General features: G+C 40.3%; 1 protein-coding gene across 1 annotated transcript in view; it reads right to left on the reverse strand.

Annotated features, from left to right (window-relative positions):
* Positions 1-2738: 2738 nt before the first annotated feature.
* LOC149077931 (uncharacterized) overlaps positions 2739-16731 on the reverse strand; it is a 46930-nt gene continuing 32937 nt past the window's right edge. The window contains exon 2 of the mRNA XM_089241538.1: positions 2739-3876. Coding sequence (XP_089097664.1) covers positions 3365-3876 — 512 coding nt within the window. The 3' untranslated portion in view covers positions 2739-3364. The remainder of the gene's footprint in view (positions 3877-16731) is intronic.

A 16731-nucleotide genomic window follows, 5' to 3' on the forward strand; every position in this document is an offset into this window, starting at 1 on the left:
GTCTCTCCAGATAAATATAAATAAGCAAGAGAGAGAGAGAGAGACCCACACAATGGTTTAGGCTTGCAGTGTATTTTTTCCTTCTGTGACAGTTGTATCTTTCTTTTCACCAGAGATAGACACGCTAAAACGTTCTCCGTTCTTTTTGGCAATAATGCATAAAGCACGTTATTGAAAAGAAGAGGAATTTTGGATTGCAGATGGCCTCATGGAACACATGTTGGAGCAACAACAAATAATAAGTATTAGAGAATCCGATAGTTCTACAACTTCAAGTCAGGATTCCGTAGAATGGGAATCCGTAAAAAATGACTAAAACTGTAGTGATAACAAGTGGCATCGACGTATATGCGTTCGGGTGGGTGAGCGACGGAAATTGCGGCAAGAAAAGTGAGTATTCTATATAATAGAATTCTTTATAGAAGAATAGAAAGAATTCTATATATTTCTAGATAGAATCTTTGCAATTCTATGGAGAATTGCAAAGAACGGTCCTTTCCGTTCTTTGCAAAACTAATAACGACACGAAGGATAACATTGTCCGTGATTCTAATAAGAAGCGTGGACTATATAAAAAACGATGTTATTTTGAATTAGAAAATAAATAATGTGCTTTGTCAGTGTAGTGGCGCCATCTATTGAAAACACATATTGTTTCCAAGGGTGCGCGCATGCATCCTCATTTCAAAGTTACGGAATCTTTTACAGTAACATTTTCAAGGTGCCGTATATGTGCTGCCATCTACAGTACAAAATATATATCTAATAATAAAACTGCAAAAAAAACTTCTTACATGATATTCCATTAGAAAACATTATTATGATGATTTTCAAACCTAATACAACTACAAAAATGAAATTATAATTTTATTATAAAATTGAATAATATAAATAACGATCACTCGAAACTTAAGTTAATTTTAGCCTGGTATATATTTAACTAAATTCGTAAAATAAAGTGGGTGTTGAGTTCGCTTGACTCTCAAAAGTCCGTGTGCTGTGCTTTCTTGACGGCCTCAAGTAAGCCAAAAGTGTTATAGCGATCTCGCTATACAACGGTGCAGTTCTCCCCTAGCGGGCAAAGTGGGAATTTTTCTCCCAGCAACTATCAAACTCATGTTCAAGCCGGAACATCCTGTCCAATTAATTGCTATTAGCGGCAAAAGAAAAAAAAAATGGAATCTACGGGCAGAGATCGTTAATGCAAACTCGACACCCCTTTTGTCATTCGTCAGAGTCTATTTGTGAGCAAGAGGAGCTTAGCCCAGGGCTATAAAAATTTGACTAGAACGGAGAAAGGGCGATAAATCTTCTACTTCTTTTTCCGTCATTTCATGATTTAGCAGATTAAATGTTCTGTATTTAACACGTGTAGGTAGGCGGGAGAAGGTTTCAAAAAATTATCATTTTCAAGTCCATTGAGATGTCAGAAGAATAGTCAGAATAGAAGAAATTCCAAAATGGTTAAAAAATTTGATATGTGATATGGGGCCGTTCAGGTACAGTAAAACTCTGACCCCCCCCCCTCCCCCGTTGTAGGCAAAATTTCGTCAGCACTGCCCCCTACCTCCTAACGCATACTGTTGGGATCAGAAACGTACGTGGGAGGGAGGCATAGAGGGCTCATGCGCCTTCCCCAGACGAAAAGAATATATTTTTTAAAATTTTTAGAAAGAAAATGCTTTTATATGTTATTATAATTGATTTCTGATAATTTCAATGCTATTTGAAGGGTGGTGAGGACTCAAACTTTCTCTTTAAGAAATTCATTGCGACCCACCCGTGGACCAAGTGTGGCCCCTCTAACCCAATTTTGTAAAAATGAACCAAGCGGCACATGTACAGATCACTTAAATGACACGTGGCACAATTCCAGAGCATTTAAGTGGCCCGTGCCATATTCAAAGATCACTTAAGTAAACCGCGACAATTAAGAAACTAAAACTTAAACCGCGACAGTTTCAGAACACTTAAATTATTCGTGGCACATTTAGAGATACCTTGAGTGACATGTGGCAGAATTTTAGAGCACTTAAGCGCCCCCCCCCCCTCCAGTGCGGTTCTATATCATTCAAGGTACCCACGGAACATTCCCCGATTATTTAACTGATCCGTGGCATAATTATGGATTACTTCAGTGATGCGCTGCACAGTTTCAGAGTGCTTAAGCGGCCCGTACACATTTCCATATCACTTACGCAGCCCGGACACATTTCCTGCGCACTTGAAGGATCCGTGAAACATTTAGTGATCGCTGACGTGGCTCTACAAAAAAAAAGGGGTCATTAGGTCCCACAAACACCATGGGCGGAGATACTGGGAGTGCCCCCCCCCCCCCCCCCAGCGTCAAAGTTGGAGTCGACTGATCTAATGTATATATGAATTGACATCATCATCGTGTCCCCCAGAAATAATGACCGGACCTGCTTCCCCCCTTCCTCAGACTTCCAAGTCTATCTCTGCCTATGCCACAAACTAGCGAAAGATTTTTCTCGTTTTTGGCGCACCGAGTAAGACGCCATTAAGAATATTTCGTATTTTCATAAAGGGTGGTTGATGACGTAAGCAACATCCAAAAATCCCTACCCCCGTTATCAAAAGTCAGCAAATCGGGAAACCCCCCCATCGTTGTTGACGTAATACCTGAATGACCCCTATAAATAACTTTTTGGCCAATTATTTTTCCTTTCTGTATCCATTTTTGTGAGTTATGGAGACGAAATACATTGTCCCCCGAACACAATTTCGAAACATTTTATTTCCTGCAAAAATATATAAATAAAGTATACATTCAAAAAGAAGAACATATCCTTCTACCAGAGGTAGGAAATCAATATTCAGGTTGTGCCAACCGAAATGAAATTCAGTGCAGTTATTCCCAAAGAATTTCCATATCGTATTACAGATATACCATAATCGCACAATGAAGTACATACTTGATTTATATAACGTGTGCAAACGTTAGACTGAGAATATAATTCACAATCTAGGGTAGTAAAAACTCTTCAAGACGTGTCCTTGTGCATTTCGGCAGCCGTTACCGATGAATAACTTTCAAAGATTAGTTCCGACCGTTTCTTGATAACACAAAAATCGAAGCAAAGCTTCAAGTTGAAACATATTTTAATCACTATTAATTTCTGTGATACTCAAGCTCTGAAAACTGTTTCACTATATGGTGTTATGTTCTCGGTCAAATTCCTTTACATCGATTTTTTTTACTTGGACGCTACCTAGATTTGGATTGAACCTTTCCGATCGAAACAAAAAGGAAACTTCGGAAGTCGATGAGTGCGTTTTGGAAGTCACTGGTCGTTAGGACACAAACTTAATCACAGACATCGTAACCCTCATGCCCCATTCTTCAACAGACACTCTCTTCACCGGGCTTTTCACCATCTTTCAGCGAAACGGACACTCCCACGGACATGGTCGTGGCATTCTTTTTAGGAACTGGTTTAGAAGCATCGCCGTCCTTCACCACGGATTCGGCGGTTGCGTCTTTTGTGGGCTGCGATCGTGCACCGCCGGAACCCAGAACGTCTGGTAGTTCGATATTATCACTTTTGCCTTGCGGTTGGAGATAGACGCTGTTTATGGTTTCCGTCAGGACCTGGGATTCCGTGACGAGTGCGGGCGTCGGACTCGGAACGGAGAACGGACTGAAGACAGCCGAGAAAGCCAGGACGAGGTGACTACCGAAGTCCATGTAGAAAGCGTTGCCGAAATCACCGGTCTGCATGTACAGTGCGTGAAGGATCGCGAGAGGACGAAGGATGACCAGCCAGATGAAGTTGTAGTAGAGAGCCATGTCCACGAAAGTGTTCGAACGGCATCCGTATTGGCATATGGGTTGCCTGGACCACATAAGGAAACCTGAAAATATAGAATAAAGGGAACGTGAATTTTTCTATTGAAATAGCACGTAAATGAAACAGCATGAATATTGAATAGTAGCTCTACTAACATCACTCATCACTTGATTGATCGATTGAAAAATTTTGATATTTTTTTCATTTCAGAAGAATTTTTAATACTCCATTTTTTTTAGAAACTGATACAAACAGTCTTTAATCAGTGTCGTCTTAACGCATGAGCCCACCCGGGCACGGCCCATGGGCCTCAAGTGCAGATACACCATTATGAAAATGAAATCTGGCTAAAATTTTCTAGACATGCAAATTGAAGGGCAGGAAATTTATAGCCAGGTAGGAGCCCCATCAGAATCACTTTGTCCGGGGGATGACCCCATGATGCTCTTAAGACTGTCCTACCTTTAGCTTGAGCAATCTTATAGATAGCATCATATCCCCTCCCCCGTCTGTCTCATCGCCCCCAGGTAATTAGCCGTTCTCTCGTGTCGGCAACCTGACACAAATATGTACCGTGATATCTCCCACTTTGTAAAACACCGATCTAAAATCCATTCACTTGTGCATGGCCCTGGTTGTAACGTGGAGAAATGTAGCGTTTTTGCGACGTCTTGTTTCATTTAGAATATTGACAGCGTCTGAAGTCTGGACATTTCCAGACCAGACCAGAATTAAATTTTGGCTGATTCCCAGCCCTAATTTCTTTTCAATGTACCGTGCATTATATAGATTCCCCGTAGAAAGTTACCCGGCGAGTAATTGAAAAAACTCATCAAAACCTGAGAAAAAGGAACATTTTTGCATTACTTTTTTTTCTTCACTACAGGTATGCCATTGCAAAAAGTAGCTTCATGCGTACATGGATTATAGCGGCTATTACTGTCCGTATTGCATTACGAAGGGCATTGTGAACCGAGAATGGAAATACTTGTAAACCGTGGGTACACCTTCTGACATCCTACATAGTCTCGGAGGTTGATAATGATAACTTATGGAGAAAAAAAATGAGCCTGGTTCCACTTTAGCTTCAAATTGCGCAAAAAAAAAAAGAAAAAAAAAAAAAAAGATAACATAAACAGAAATCCTGATAACTATAAACGAGTTTTAGACGCATGTTATGACATTAAACCGTTCCGTAGTTTGCAATGGAATCGCCAATTTAAAATCGCATATTTAAATCACTGTCTGTGATTCCAATAAGCGGCGTCTACCGTATTTGTCATCTACGTCATTTTGGGTGAAAAATATTTTACGTCCTAATTCAAAACGTCCGTGAGTCCTGTAAAGGTTTCTCAATTACAGTGGAACTTCGGTTAACGAGCTTAATTCGTTCCACCAACGTTACTCGTTATTCGAATCAAACTTCCCATAGGAAATAATGGGAATTCGCCTAATTCGTTCCACAATTATTCATTCACATAAAAGTGACTGATAAAAATGGTTTCATTCAATAACACAACACAATAATGATATAATAATACAATAAAATATATATGATGTAATAATGCCATAAATAAGCATGAAATACCATAATGTTTACAAATCAATTTACTCTAAACGCGACGAAAGAGAGGAGGACTGTTGTTTTGGACGACTTAGAGACCTAATTTTTTTCTGCAAACTCATTCCTTTTGTCCGACTTTCAAAAAGAGCGTATCTAATGACACTTACTTTTGACTCCTTTTTAGGATTTCTCAAAAATGGGGAATATGCATTTTTTGTGCACGCCACTACAGCTTTAGTTGATTGGTTCTTTTCCACAGAATTTTGCGCAGACTCCCATGTTCTTTCTATACATCTCTCTAATCTTATTTAAGAAGTGACACAGTTCCCTCTTCCTCAGAAAAGATTCCCTCTATATAAGATATTGCTGTTACAGGAAATGGAGGTTAATCAGTTTGTCTACAGTCACCTCCTGGCCAAGCATAGTTCATGAAAAAAAAACTTCAAACTAAACTTCTCATACGCGTAGGTTCATACCATATTTCCTCGAGAGAAATACGGGAAATTGGGATTCCAAATACGGGAAAATACGGGACATCGCCAATTATCGCCAAGAACGACGCCAAAGATGAACAATGTTGCCAAATATTGCTGATATTACAGAAAATCGCAATGGCGGGAAACGAAGCATTACTGCAAATTGCAGTGGATTCCACGAAATAAAACGTTCACCAAGGCAGATATGGGAAATTAATGTTATTATTTGTAGTTTTAATTATCATAATATAATTTATGAGTTCAAAAATAATTTCAATCTGCAACTTCAATAAAAAATAAAAATCCAAGTAGGGGCCATATAAAAACGGGAAAAACCGGGACACTTTTGCCAAAAAGTCGGGATGGCTAGAAAAAGAAAGAATACGGGATGTATGGTCACCCTACATACTCGTGGTTATAATGCGACATGTAGTTTCTTATCGTAAGCAGTCAAGCCCGTACACGGGTGTTCATTTTTCGTGTAAGGCACTCTGACCGGGGACTTTAGGGGACAATATTACCCACAATTCCACAGTACGTGTATGGACGAACGCGAAAAACCATCAGCTGAGTTGTTAAAACGTGACAATAAATAAACAAAGCGCAAAATTTTTGCTCGTTATGCGAATCGCTCGTTAACCAAACCACTCGTTAACTGAAGTTTCATCGTATTTTCAATATGTTTGTGTGCTGCCATCTACACTATAAAATACACATAAAGTTATACAATTTCAGAATAAAACAATTTATATTTTTAGAATGCTGATATAATCAGTTTTCGAAAATAATACCACTTCTGAATTCAAATAATTATTTCATATAAAATAATAACTAATAATTTACATAAATTAGTAATACTTATAACCGTCACTCGAAAGTTGAAGTTTACTTTTACCCAGTATATAAATGAAAGCATTATTAAGGCAGCTGGTGCCAGCTTGGTGTGTGTAACTCGCATGTGGTCCGTGTGCAGTGCTTCCTTGACGGCTTCAAGTTAGCCAATGGTGTTGTACGAGTGTACAGTGGTGCTGTCCGCCCTTCGGGCCGGCAAGGCGGGGATTTCTCCGATTAAAATGTTCAAACTCATGTTCAAGCCGGAACATCATCTTTCTCCTTGAAGAAGACAAGAAATGTCGAAAAATAAGAAAAAAAAGAATTTACGGGCCGGGTTTTCGTCAACGCCAGGTTGGTGCCATTTTGCCGTCCATCAGAGGCATGTTGGTGTGAAATTAATTAACGCACCCCCCACCCATAAATTTTGCCTACTTATGTAAATTTTAATATAAGATAATAATACAACTTGTAGTATAGACCGGATCCGGAAATTTTGCCCCTGGTACATTTCGCCTGCCCTGATTGTATGAGGGACCAAGTGATTCGGTGAGTGACCTCATGAGTGATCAAGTTAGTGACCACACTCACTTCTCTTATATGGTCATATACTGTCACTCATTCATGATGTCACCCACTGACTTGTTCACTCACCCTTCAATTGGTCACTCATACGGTCGCTTCCATACTCATTGCGGGGACCGCGGTAGCTTAGGTCGATAAGTTACTCGCCTAAAGTTCCAAAGGATGTTTAGGGGGGGGGGTCACATGTTCAATACCCGGTTCTTCCTTATCAGAAACTACCGCAGGGAGTTCGACATCAAGGGTTTAGCGCACCAACCTCTCGATGAGTATAAGAAAAGGCTGCCGTTCGGAATCGGCAATAAATTGTAGGTCCCAGAGTCTAGTTAGCCATTGTGTGCAGAAAATGACCGTGGTGCGACAAAAATGATCAAATGATCACATTCATTCGGGCACTCATAAGGTGACTCATACGGTTAACTTGATCACTCACACACTTGGTCACTCAGCCCCTCTCTTGGTCTGTCATACAGTCATATACTTGGTCACGGTCAGGGCAGGTGAAATTTCCGGTAGCGAAATGTACCGGGGACAAAACGTGCCAGGTGTGCCGGGCCCCGTTAAGACTCTACTGAATGAATTAAGACACTATGTATGACGTTGGCCATGGGCCTCGGGGGGCAGGGCCAAAAACAAAACAATTTGGTTCTGACCTCCGCACTGTCCTAATCATGGGCGGAGATACGGGGGGGGGGCGTGGGGGGACATTGCCCCCCCCCCCCAGCGTCAAAGGTGGAGTCGACTGATCTAATGTATATATGAGCTGACATCATCATCATCGTGCCCCCCCCCAGCAATAATGGCCTTACCCCCCCCCCCCCAGACTTCCAAGTCAATCACCGCCTATGGTCCTAATGGTTAAAAACTCATGCTCTAGACCAGTGTCTCTTAACCTTTTCTTGCTCGTGGCCCCCTTTGAACCATATTTTTTTCCCGTGGCTCCCCTGTCTTACCCAGAGTCTTCAACTCTCATCTAGAAGCAAGATCCTTTATACGTATTCAAATGATTTTTTCAGTGAATTTATACTGAATGAAAATTTTGCAAATAAGATTGGCCTCCAGACCACTGGCCTAGAATTTATTGATCTTCCCGCTAGTCCGAGTTTTATCAGGACCGTCTCAACATCATGCCCCCCCCCCCCCACCAGGCAAAGTGATGCTATGGTAGTCCCATACATATCTGGAATAAATAGCCTACATATTTCCTACTAATTTTCAAAATTGTACTATGTAAAATATCAGGTGGGTTATTTATCTAGGTGGGGGTCACTTATGGACATGAGACTCCCGGGCATGACCCCTCACCAGAGTGGGAGCTGCAACCCGGGGCCTGATGTGGTTTTCATTATTTTTTGTTTTTCACACTATAAATTTAATATAGAGAAGGGGTCTGTGAAAAATCCAGCCAGGGTCCTGCGAAAAACCCCATCCTTAGGGAACTTATTGCAAAATGTAGGCGGTGAGGCCCGGGTGGGTCCATGCCCTAAGACGGCCCTGGTTTTATGGGTGGTTTTGTTGGGTTCTGTAAGTGCATAGTCACTAATATAAAAGCTTTATTTCTTCACACCTTAATTTTTCTCAGCTCGCTGCAGCCCTCCAAACCACCTGTCATGGCCTCTTTATCCATTTTCTTCTGTGGCCCCCTTGAAGTATCCCAGTAGCACTAGGGGGGGCCATATCGCCCCTGGTTGAGAACCACTGCTCTAGATTAGGTTAATTGTCTTATGGGCGTCCTCCACGACAGGGGCGTAGGCAGAAATTTGGTTCGGGGGGGGGGGGGGGGGGCAAAGTGACAGAACACTAGATTTGGCCATCTATTTTTCGGTCATTTTCTCACACATTTGTGAGAATGTGGGGGTCCCCCGCCCCCCCCCCCCGCTATGCGCTTGCTCCACGGGGATAGGAGTTTCCCATTCAAATAACAAGAACTGTATGTCATGGAAAGGGGACAGGGCGTAAGCAGGACCAATTTTTTCGGGGTGGGGGGGGGGTGCACACAGGCAAGTTTGAGGTTTGAGGCGAGCACCGAGAATATCTCCAAAGAAATATTTTGAATTTTTAACCTTCAAAAAGGCGTTTTGAATTCACAGAAATTGATCGAAATAAACGAATGCAATATTTTTGATTAATTTTTACTATTTTTCGCCAAAGCTTGTCTTTCAAAGAGCAGGGGAAGGGGGCATCAGGCAGTGACTTCTTAACCCGGGGCGGCTCAAGCTTACCTGTCGCCAGGGTGCAAAGCCTCATGCGCCGCCTTAAAGACAATCCTGCTGTGTGGCTGACAAGGCTTTGGCTTAGTTTAGGCTTTAGCTAGCTGGCCTTGAAGGATAAACCTGATTTTTTTTTAATATATAAAGCAACTCACCACTGTGTACCGATCACATTGTCCGTGACCATACGTCCAGCTTTTAAGGAAACTATCCCGCATTTCGGTTCAGGATTATTTTGCCACTCTTAACTATGCCAGATAACTTGATCTACAGCTCTTATTGATGGACCATTATTACCAGCCCCCCCCTCCCCCTTGCAACCTGCAGCAGAGCTTCTTGGCTGGTACCTTGGGCAGGGCCCCCCCCCCATTTATAGCGTTTAAAAAAAAAGACGAGAAATGTCCCTGGCTGGAACCCTGTCAGACCTACCCTTGTGGAAGTCCATGAGCATTACTAGAGCTCGGTTTATATTTTGGCCTTTTTTAGTGTTAACACTACTACCGGAATTTCTGGACACCCCCCCCCCCCCCCCAGAGCTACCGAAGCGGTCTTTTTGAAAGCTATTGCAAAAATACATGGCACAGCTGTAAATATGGATTTATTTTGAATTGAAACAAGCGTCATAAGAACTAGAGTTGCTAGCGGGGCGCGGGGGGGCCCCCCTACCCCGTGAAAAAATACCGTTGTAGAAAAATTTATAGTTATATTAGTATCGTTGTAGCGAGGTCTCACTGTATTGCGTTACTGAGCAGCTACAACAAGTTAGAAATTATTAAAAATGGCTAAATAAAAAATGTGTAGAAATTATTTGCATACGCAGTAGGCCTATATATATATAATGTGGGGATATTTTTGTAAAGGAATATGCACTATAAGAAATAGAAAATACGCATTTTAATAACGAATATGCTTTTTTTTGCATGATGATTTTTTAATGTAGCCGGTTTTTCATTTTTGGTACTTATTTTGCAATTTTTGACATTTTAGAGATTTTTTAGTGTGTATTTGGGGGTTTTTTAATGCATATTTTTTCATTTTTAAGTGCATATTTTTATAGCATATTTGCCACATTTTTAGTGCGTATAACGCATATTCAGTGCTTTAATAATTAAGCTGAAACACACTACACTGACGTGACGCGATTATCATGAAATTTCCACGTCACAAATTTTCCACGAATCGAAATTCACAACTATCTGACATGACGTGAAAACACATCACATGAGTGCGATGTTTTTCAGCCTTTTACACTTATCCCTTTAAAGAGGTAGTAGTATATAACAAGGCGTGGTCGGCTGAAGTTGTTTTTCTGTGGTTTCCAGCTTCAAGGCGCGAATGCGAGCCGATCTCCCCGTTAAAAAGTCTCGCCACAGAGAGCAACAGGCCTACAACGTTACAAATATTCAATGATTACACTTCACTCATAATTTGAAGTATAGATGGCAGCACTGAAATATCATACACAACACTAGCTACACACTCAGACTGTTAGATGTACACACTCACTTTGTTCCAGACTCTGCCACGAAGCTGGGCTGGAGAGAGAAAAGAAGATAAATTTTTTCTTTGCCTTTATTTGAATTTCTGGGTGAGGGCACCAACATGCATACACACCTCTTCCCCAGGACCTGTTGTTCAGTCAAATTTTCTCAACATCTTCGTCAATGTATGGTTCAAAAGCGTTATGTCATGCCAGTTTTTACTATTAAAATTTACAAAAATGTTGGTATCTAACTGAAGCCTAAGTGCCGCCCCCTTGCACCCTTGCTTAAGCTGCCCCTGGTCTTGTCGCAATAACTTTTATTAAACTTAATTTTAAATATGATAAAATTAACTTTTATTTACATTTAACTTTAAAAAGGTATGTCCGAGAGCACTTTTCTATAAAATGGTAGAGAAGTGAACTTTGATAACATTTTTTGATTGAAAGTGTCTTGAAATGATGAAAACAGTAACAAATTTGTGTCTACTTATGTTATTTTCTATGAAAAACTCATTTTCATGTCAAATTTTAGGCAAAATCCACGTAATATTCGAAACATGATTGCAAAACATTTTGTGAATGAAATGTTTTGTGATTTTCACAGTGCATTTAGCTAGTAATACTACAGGTTATGGACCAAAATCTAAAGTATTGTGTGATATGCTCATAAGTTACACTCAAATACGTTAATGTAAGTGTGATTTTTTTTGAAATTTCATCCAATATTTCGTCTATAAAACATAGTAGTTCAAAAAGTATATGTGATAGACCTTAGATTTTGGTTCATAACCTCAACAATATATAGCACAATATCATATTAAAATTTCGTAATGATGCAGATAGTAATAAATAAATGATATTTTCAGAAATCATGTCACAAACTCCAGTAAAATGTCAAAAATATCATTTTCCGTAAAACGTGTTTAAAATTTTCATTCACAAATTACTTGAAGTAGGGGAATATTTAAAGTACTAAAATCCACCATCACACCTTGTTTCATTTCAGCAGTGCGATTTTTATTCTTTCGAGCACCTCGAAGTTTTTTCCTAGCCATTTTCGTGGAAGGCAGTGAATGTCGTTTGGACTCTCTGATACATTCGAAGTCAAAATCAATGTATTTTCCTACTGTAAAAGAGCATTTGCTTATATTCAACTCATCCATAACTTGGCAAAGTCCTCTAAAACCATCACTGAATTTAATTACAGCAATATATGCTCCTAACTGAAGGGTTTGTAACTCAACAAACACATTTTTTGCTATTATCGTCCAAATGACGTTATTGAAACTCTCATTTGCGTTTTGAGTTAAGCCATGTAAGCATTTACTCAATAGTTTTTTTACTACAAAGTTTCAAATATGTAGGCTTTATAATATTTATAATGTTCTCTGGAAGACCATTTCCACTTTATGTGAACTTTTTTCCTAAAGCAAGAGCCTTTTGGTACTTGCACCAGCTTTTTGGGCCTTTCGGACACTGTCCATGCATCGGCTTCTTTCTGGATGAACAGCAATGAGCGAATGCTGCAATAGTTGCACTTCGCACTTTGAATCTTTTGAAAACTTCCTGCATTACTTCTGATGGCGATGCCATAATAGTTCTGCAATTTATTTATGAAATCATCTGTGAGTTTGCCTTTTCCACCGAGACCTTTTGTGGTGGACTTCAGTTTACGTAAATGAGAACCAACTCTTTTCTGTACGTGACCAATACATTCGAACTTTTCTACTGAATTTCGACCATAAATATGCTTTACATTTTATTAAGCTTTTGAATCACCGTCTCCAAAATACTGATTGTAGTGCAATCCCCCGAGATGTTCAGAATGCTCGAATATTCTATAAGTCCTAACTACTTCTATGTTGCCAGATGATCCTTTATGATTTAAACAAATACGCTCATGTTTCCTAGAGTTAGAATTCTTACAAATTCCGCAAAACTGTGACATGATTTACAAGCCCAAAAATTTTAATACTTTTGACAGATATAACGCTTACTATCCCATTTATTGACGAATACCCCCGCCGCTGCCAAGTTCCACCAACAGGTACACTAAAATCTTTAACATCATTTGTCGTTGCTGTTTCGCAATGAATTATCTCTGCTGCTGCATTCTTCATGGAATTAATGGCCACTTTTGATACTGCATGTAAAATCTTTTTCTTTCTTGATATCTGAATGCTCGTTTTGAAAGAAACGAAGGTAAGCTCAATGTAGAACGTAAAACCTTTGCTGCTCAGAAGCTTTTTCTGAGACCGTATATAAAGCGTGTATTGATTTCATTATTTTTGTTTTGCTTTGGCGCGCATGAAAAAACCTTTCGAAAATTGGCAGCAAAATTTGAGTTGAGACCAAACCTGGAATCTTCTATAAGAGACAGATTATTGGACAAGCATGTTGGACACAAGAATGACCGATAGCAACACTTCAATGTCAATAATTCTAAACCCTTGCAACTTTTCAGAATTCGCATTTTTTGGAAATTCACAAACATTTTCAAGTTTTGAAGCACTAGCAGTTTCCACTCCGGTTTCCAAAGGCAGACTTGGAGGAGTTTTCTTTGACGAGAGAGCTCGAGTTGTACTGATTTCCAGCAAAATTTACGCTTTACAACACGAGTTCTGGCTCTTGCCATCGCGGAAAAACACGAATAAAAAGCTTCTAAAATAATATGAATAAATAAAAAAAACGTGAAAAAATGTAAGATATTGCTATAAAGAATGAGCAGATTCCCATACAACGTAGTCATATAAACAAAACAAGACCTGTTTTGGAATCACAAAAAAATGGGGCTTTCATAAAAGGCTTGAAAAGAAAAATCGATATTTTCTTCAAAAATGGCGTTTTCAACGAAGTCAAATTAAGGTTTCAAATTAATGTTTCAAATTAAGTTTTCAAATTAAGGTTTCAAATTAAGTTTTTTTTCTAAATAAGAAAATTAACAATGAACTGCGTGTAATTTTTGACTGCAAGTATGTAAATTTGTGGGCGGGTATTTCTAGGGCACTTCCAAAGTAGGGGGCGGGGGGGGGGTTTAGAAAAATCACTGTGCACGGAGGCCTATGACATTCTTAAGACAGCCCTGAAATCGCGATTTCACAAGATACTTATGTAGGGCATGGCGGAAAAAAAGGCGGCGAGAGGAACCACACTGCCCACAGCAAGTGTTCTCCAATAAGAATTATTCCGCATTCGGATAGAATATCTACTCCAATATCCTAAAACAAAAGCATCAAAAAATATTTCGTTGTATCCGAGGTCGTAGCATTTTCGTTGGCGTTACAAGCAAGGTTCCTTAAAATTATTCTCTATTGAAAGCAAGGGCGGAGATACGGGGGGAAAGGAGGGGATTGTCGCCGCCCCTCCCCCCAGCGGCGAAGGGGGAGTCGACTGATCGAATTGACATCATCATCATCTTGCCCCCCAGTAATAATGACCATGCATCCCCCACAGACTTTTCCAAGTGAATCTCCGCCTATGATTGAAATCAGCCAGAACCACTAATTATCAACATCGTAGCGTCACAGCAGAGGTCGTTATAACCGAGAATTTCACTGTACTTTATATTATATAAATACTCACATATATATATATTTTTTTAGTATGTGATGAGCACGTATTCCCAAGAAATCTTTACGATCTGTCCAGGGAATTTATTAGTGTTAGTAGACATCTATGCCCGAACTGGGATTCGAACCCAGACCGGCGCAGTCAGAAGCTAGCTCCCTAATCACTGGACTACGAGGCGGCAATGTTCGTCAATATTACGAACATTATTTCCTTTTACAGTGAAACCTGTGTATAACGATACTGTCTGTAAAGATAAACCTTCTATAACAATGTTTTCTTCGGTCCGGAAATTATTAATAATTCAATTGGAAATAGCGTAAATGCGTGTCCGGAAAATTCACGGCTAGGAAAATTCACCGACAACAGTTCGATGCAAGTTAGTTAGCGAGGGAGTGAGTGATACTGAGTTACTGAGTCAGTAAACGAGGGGGTGAGTGAATGAGTTACTGAGTTAATAAGCGAGTAAGTCAGCCCGTTAGTGAGTGAGCTACTGAGTCCGTGTGCGAGTGAGCGACCCAGTGAGTGACAAAGTGAGTGAGTGAGTGAGTGAGTGATGAAAAAGTGATTGAGCGAGTGAGCGACCCAGTGAGTGAGAGAGTGACAAAGTGAGTGAGTGAATGAGTGATTAAAAAGTGATTGAGTGAGTGACCTAGTAAGTGAGTGATGGAGTGAGTGAATTGGTTAGTTAATTAGTTTTTAACCTAAGTAGTGCCACAGATTATTAAAAAATTCGATTGTTCTATATTATATTGTCTATATTAGAATATTGACCTAATGCCATATTTATAGCTTCAGCGGTTTCGGCTCGGCATGATTTCAACGTATGACTCCCCCTCCCTCATTGAACCTTTCCCCCCCCCCCCATGGCCCCCCACATCCTGAAGCAGGTCCCCTAGGCTGGGATCTTTTACGGGTCCCCCGACTAGACTTTCAAGCGGCCCCCTTTAGGATGAATTTATAGCGTGAAAAAACAAAAAAATGATTAAAATCCTCACGGGCCCCAGGGCTGGAGCCTTGTCAGCCCACCCCTTGTGGGGGCCCAGCCCACCCCTTGTGGGGGCCATGCCCCCCCCCCCACCCCACCCTTATGACTTCCTTAGGGGTCGAATATGGAATAACCCTTTCTTAGTGAGTCTTTACGTCGGGAAACAAAACTATTCTCAAAATTCGATATTTATAGCTTCAGCGGTTTTGGCTCGGCGATGTCAGGAAATGTCATTTTATGTACATTATATAGATGTAGATACGCACTCAGACGGGATTTCTGAAAGTTCGTCACCCATGGGGGAAGGGGGGGGGGGGTCATGAGGTGTTCAAGTGTTATGGGGAGGGATCATCGCTGAGTAAATTTGAAGATTGCAGAATCCACACCAGTGAAGTAGTGGGGTAACGGCTAGTTTCTCCATTGGTAACTGATGATCAGCGATGTTTTTATAATATCAAAGTGATAGCAGGACATGATTTTAAGCATTTTGGGGGATTAATTTATCACGTATCTACTTACTTTATTTGTCTTTTACTTCTGTTATTATTCCTTTTTAACGTTTCATTAGAAGTTTCTGAGCAAAACACAGAGTAAATGGAATAATTGAATATACTCTCTTGTATTGTGCAACAGAAATTTGTAATTTCTTCCGTATCATCTAAATTTCTTCTAATAAAGTCATTATTAAAACTTTACGCCATATCTTCAGGATCACTCACTCATTTACTCAATGGGTCATCCACTTACTCACTAGATTACTCATCCACTCATTAGCTCACTTACTCACTCACCTACTCACTAGATCAATCATTCCCTAAGTAGCTCGGTCACTCACTCAGTAGCTCGGTCACTCACTCAGTAGCTCACTCACTCACTCAGTAGCTCACTCACTCACCTACTCACTAGATCAATCATTCCCTCAGTAGCTCGGTCACTCACTCAATAGCTCACTCACTCACGGAGTCAGCAGCTCGCTCTCTCACTCACTCACGGAGTCAGCAGCTCGCTCTCTCACTCACTCACGGAAGTCAGTGTAGCTTGCTCTCTCACTCAATCACTTACTCACTCACTCACTCCCACGCTTACTGACTCGCATCGAACTGTTGTCGGTGAATTTTCCGTAAACCTGTTCAAACTGTCTACAACGATAATCAGTCTATAACAACATTTATTCCCAGGTTCCTACAGTATCTTTATTGACAGGTTTCACACTGTATA

The sequence above is a fragment of the Pholcus phalangioides genome, unplaced genomic scaffold (assembly GCF_987345545.1).
Source record: "Pholcus phalangioides strain wild (caught in Gottingen) unplaced genomic scaffold, Ppha-v1.0 ptg000014l_1, whole genome shotgun sequence".
NCBI lineage: Eukaryota > Metazoa > Arthropoda > Arachnida > Araneae > Pholcidae > Pholcus > Pholcus phalangioides.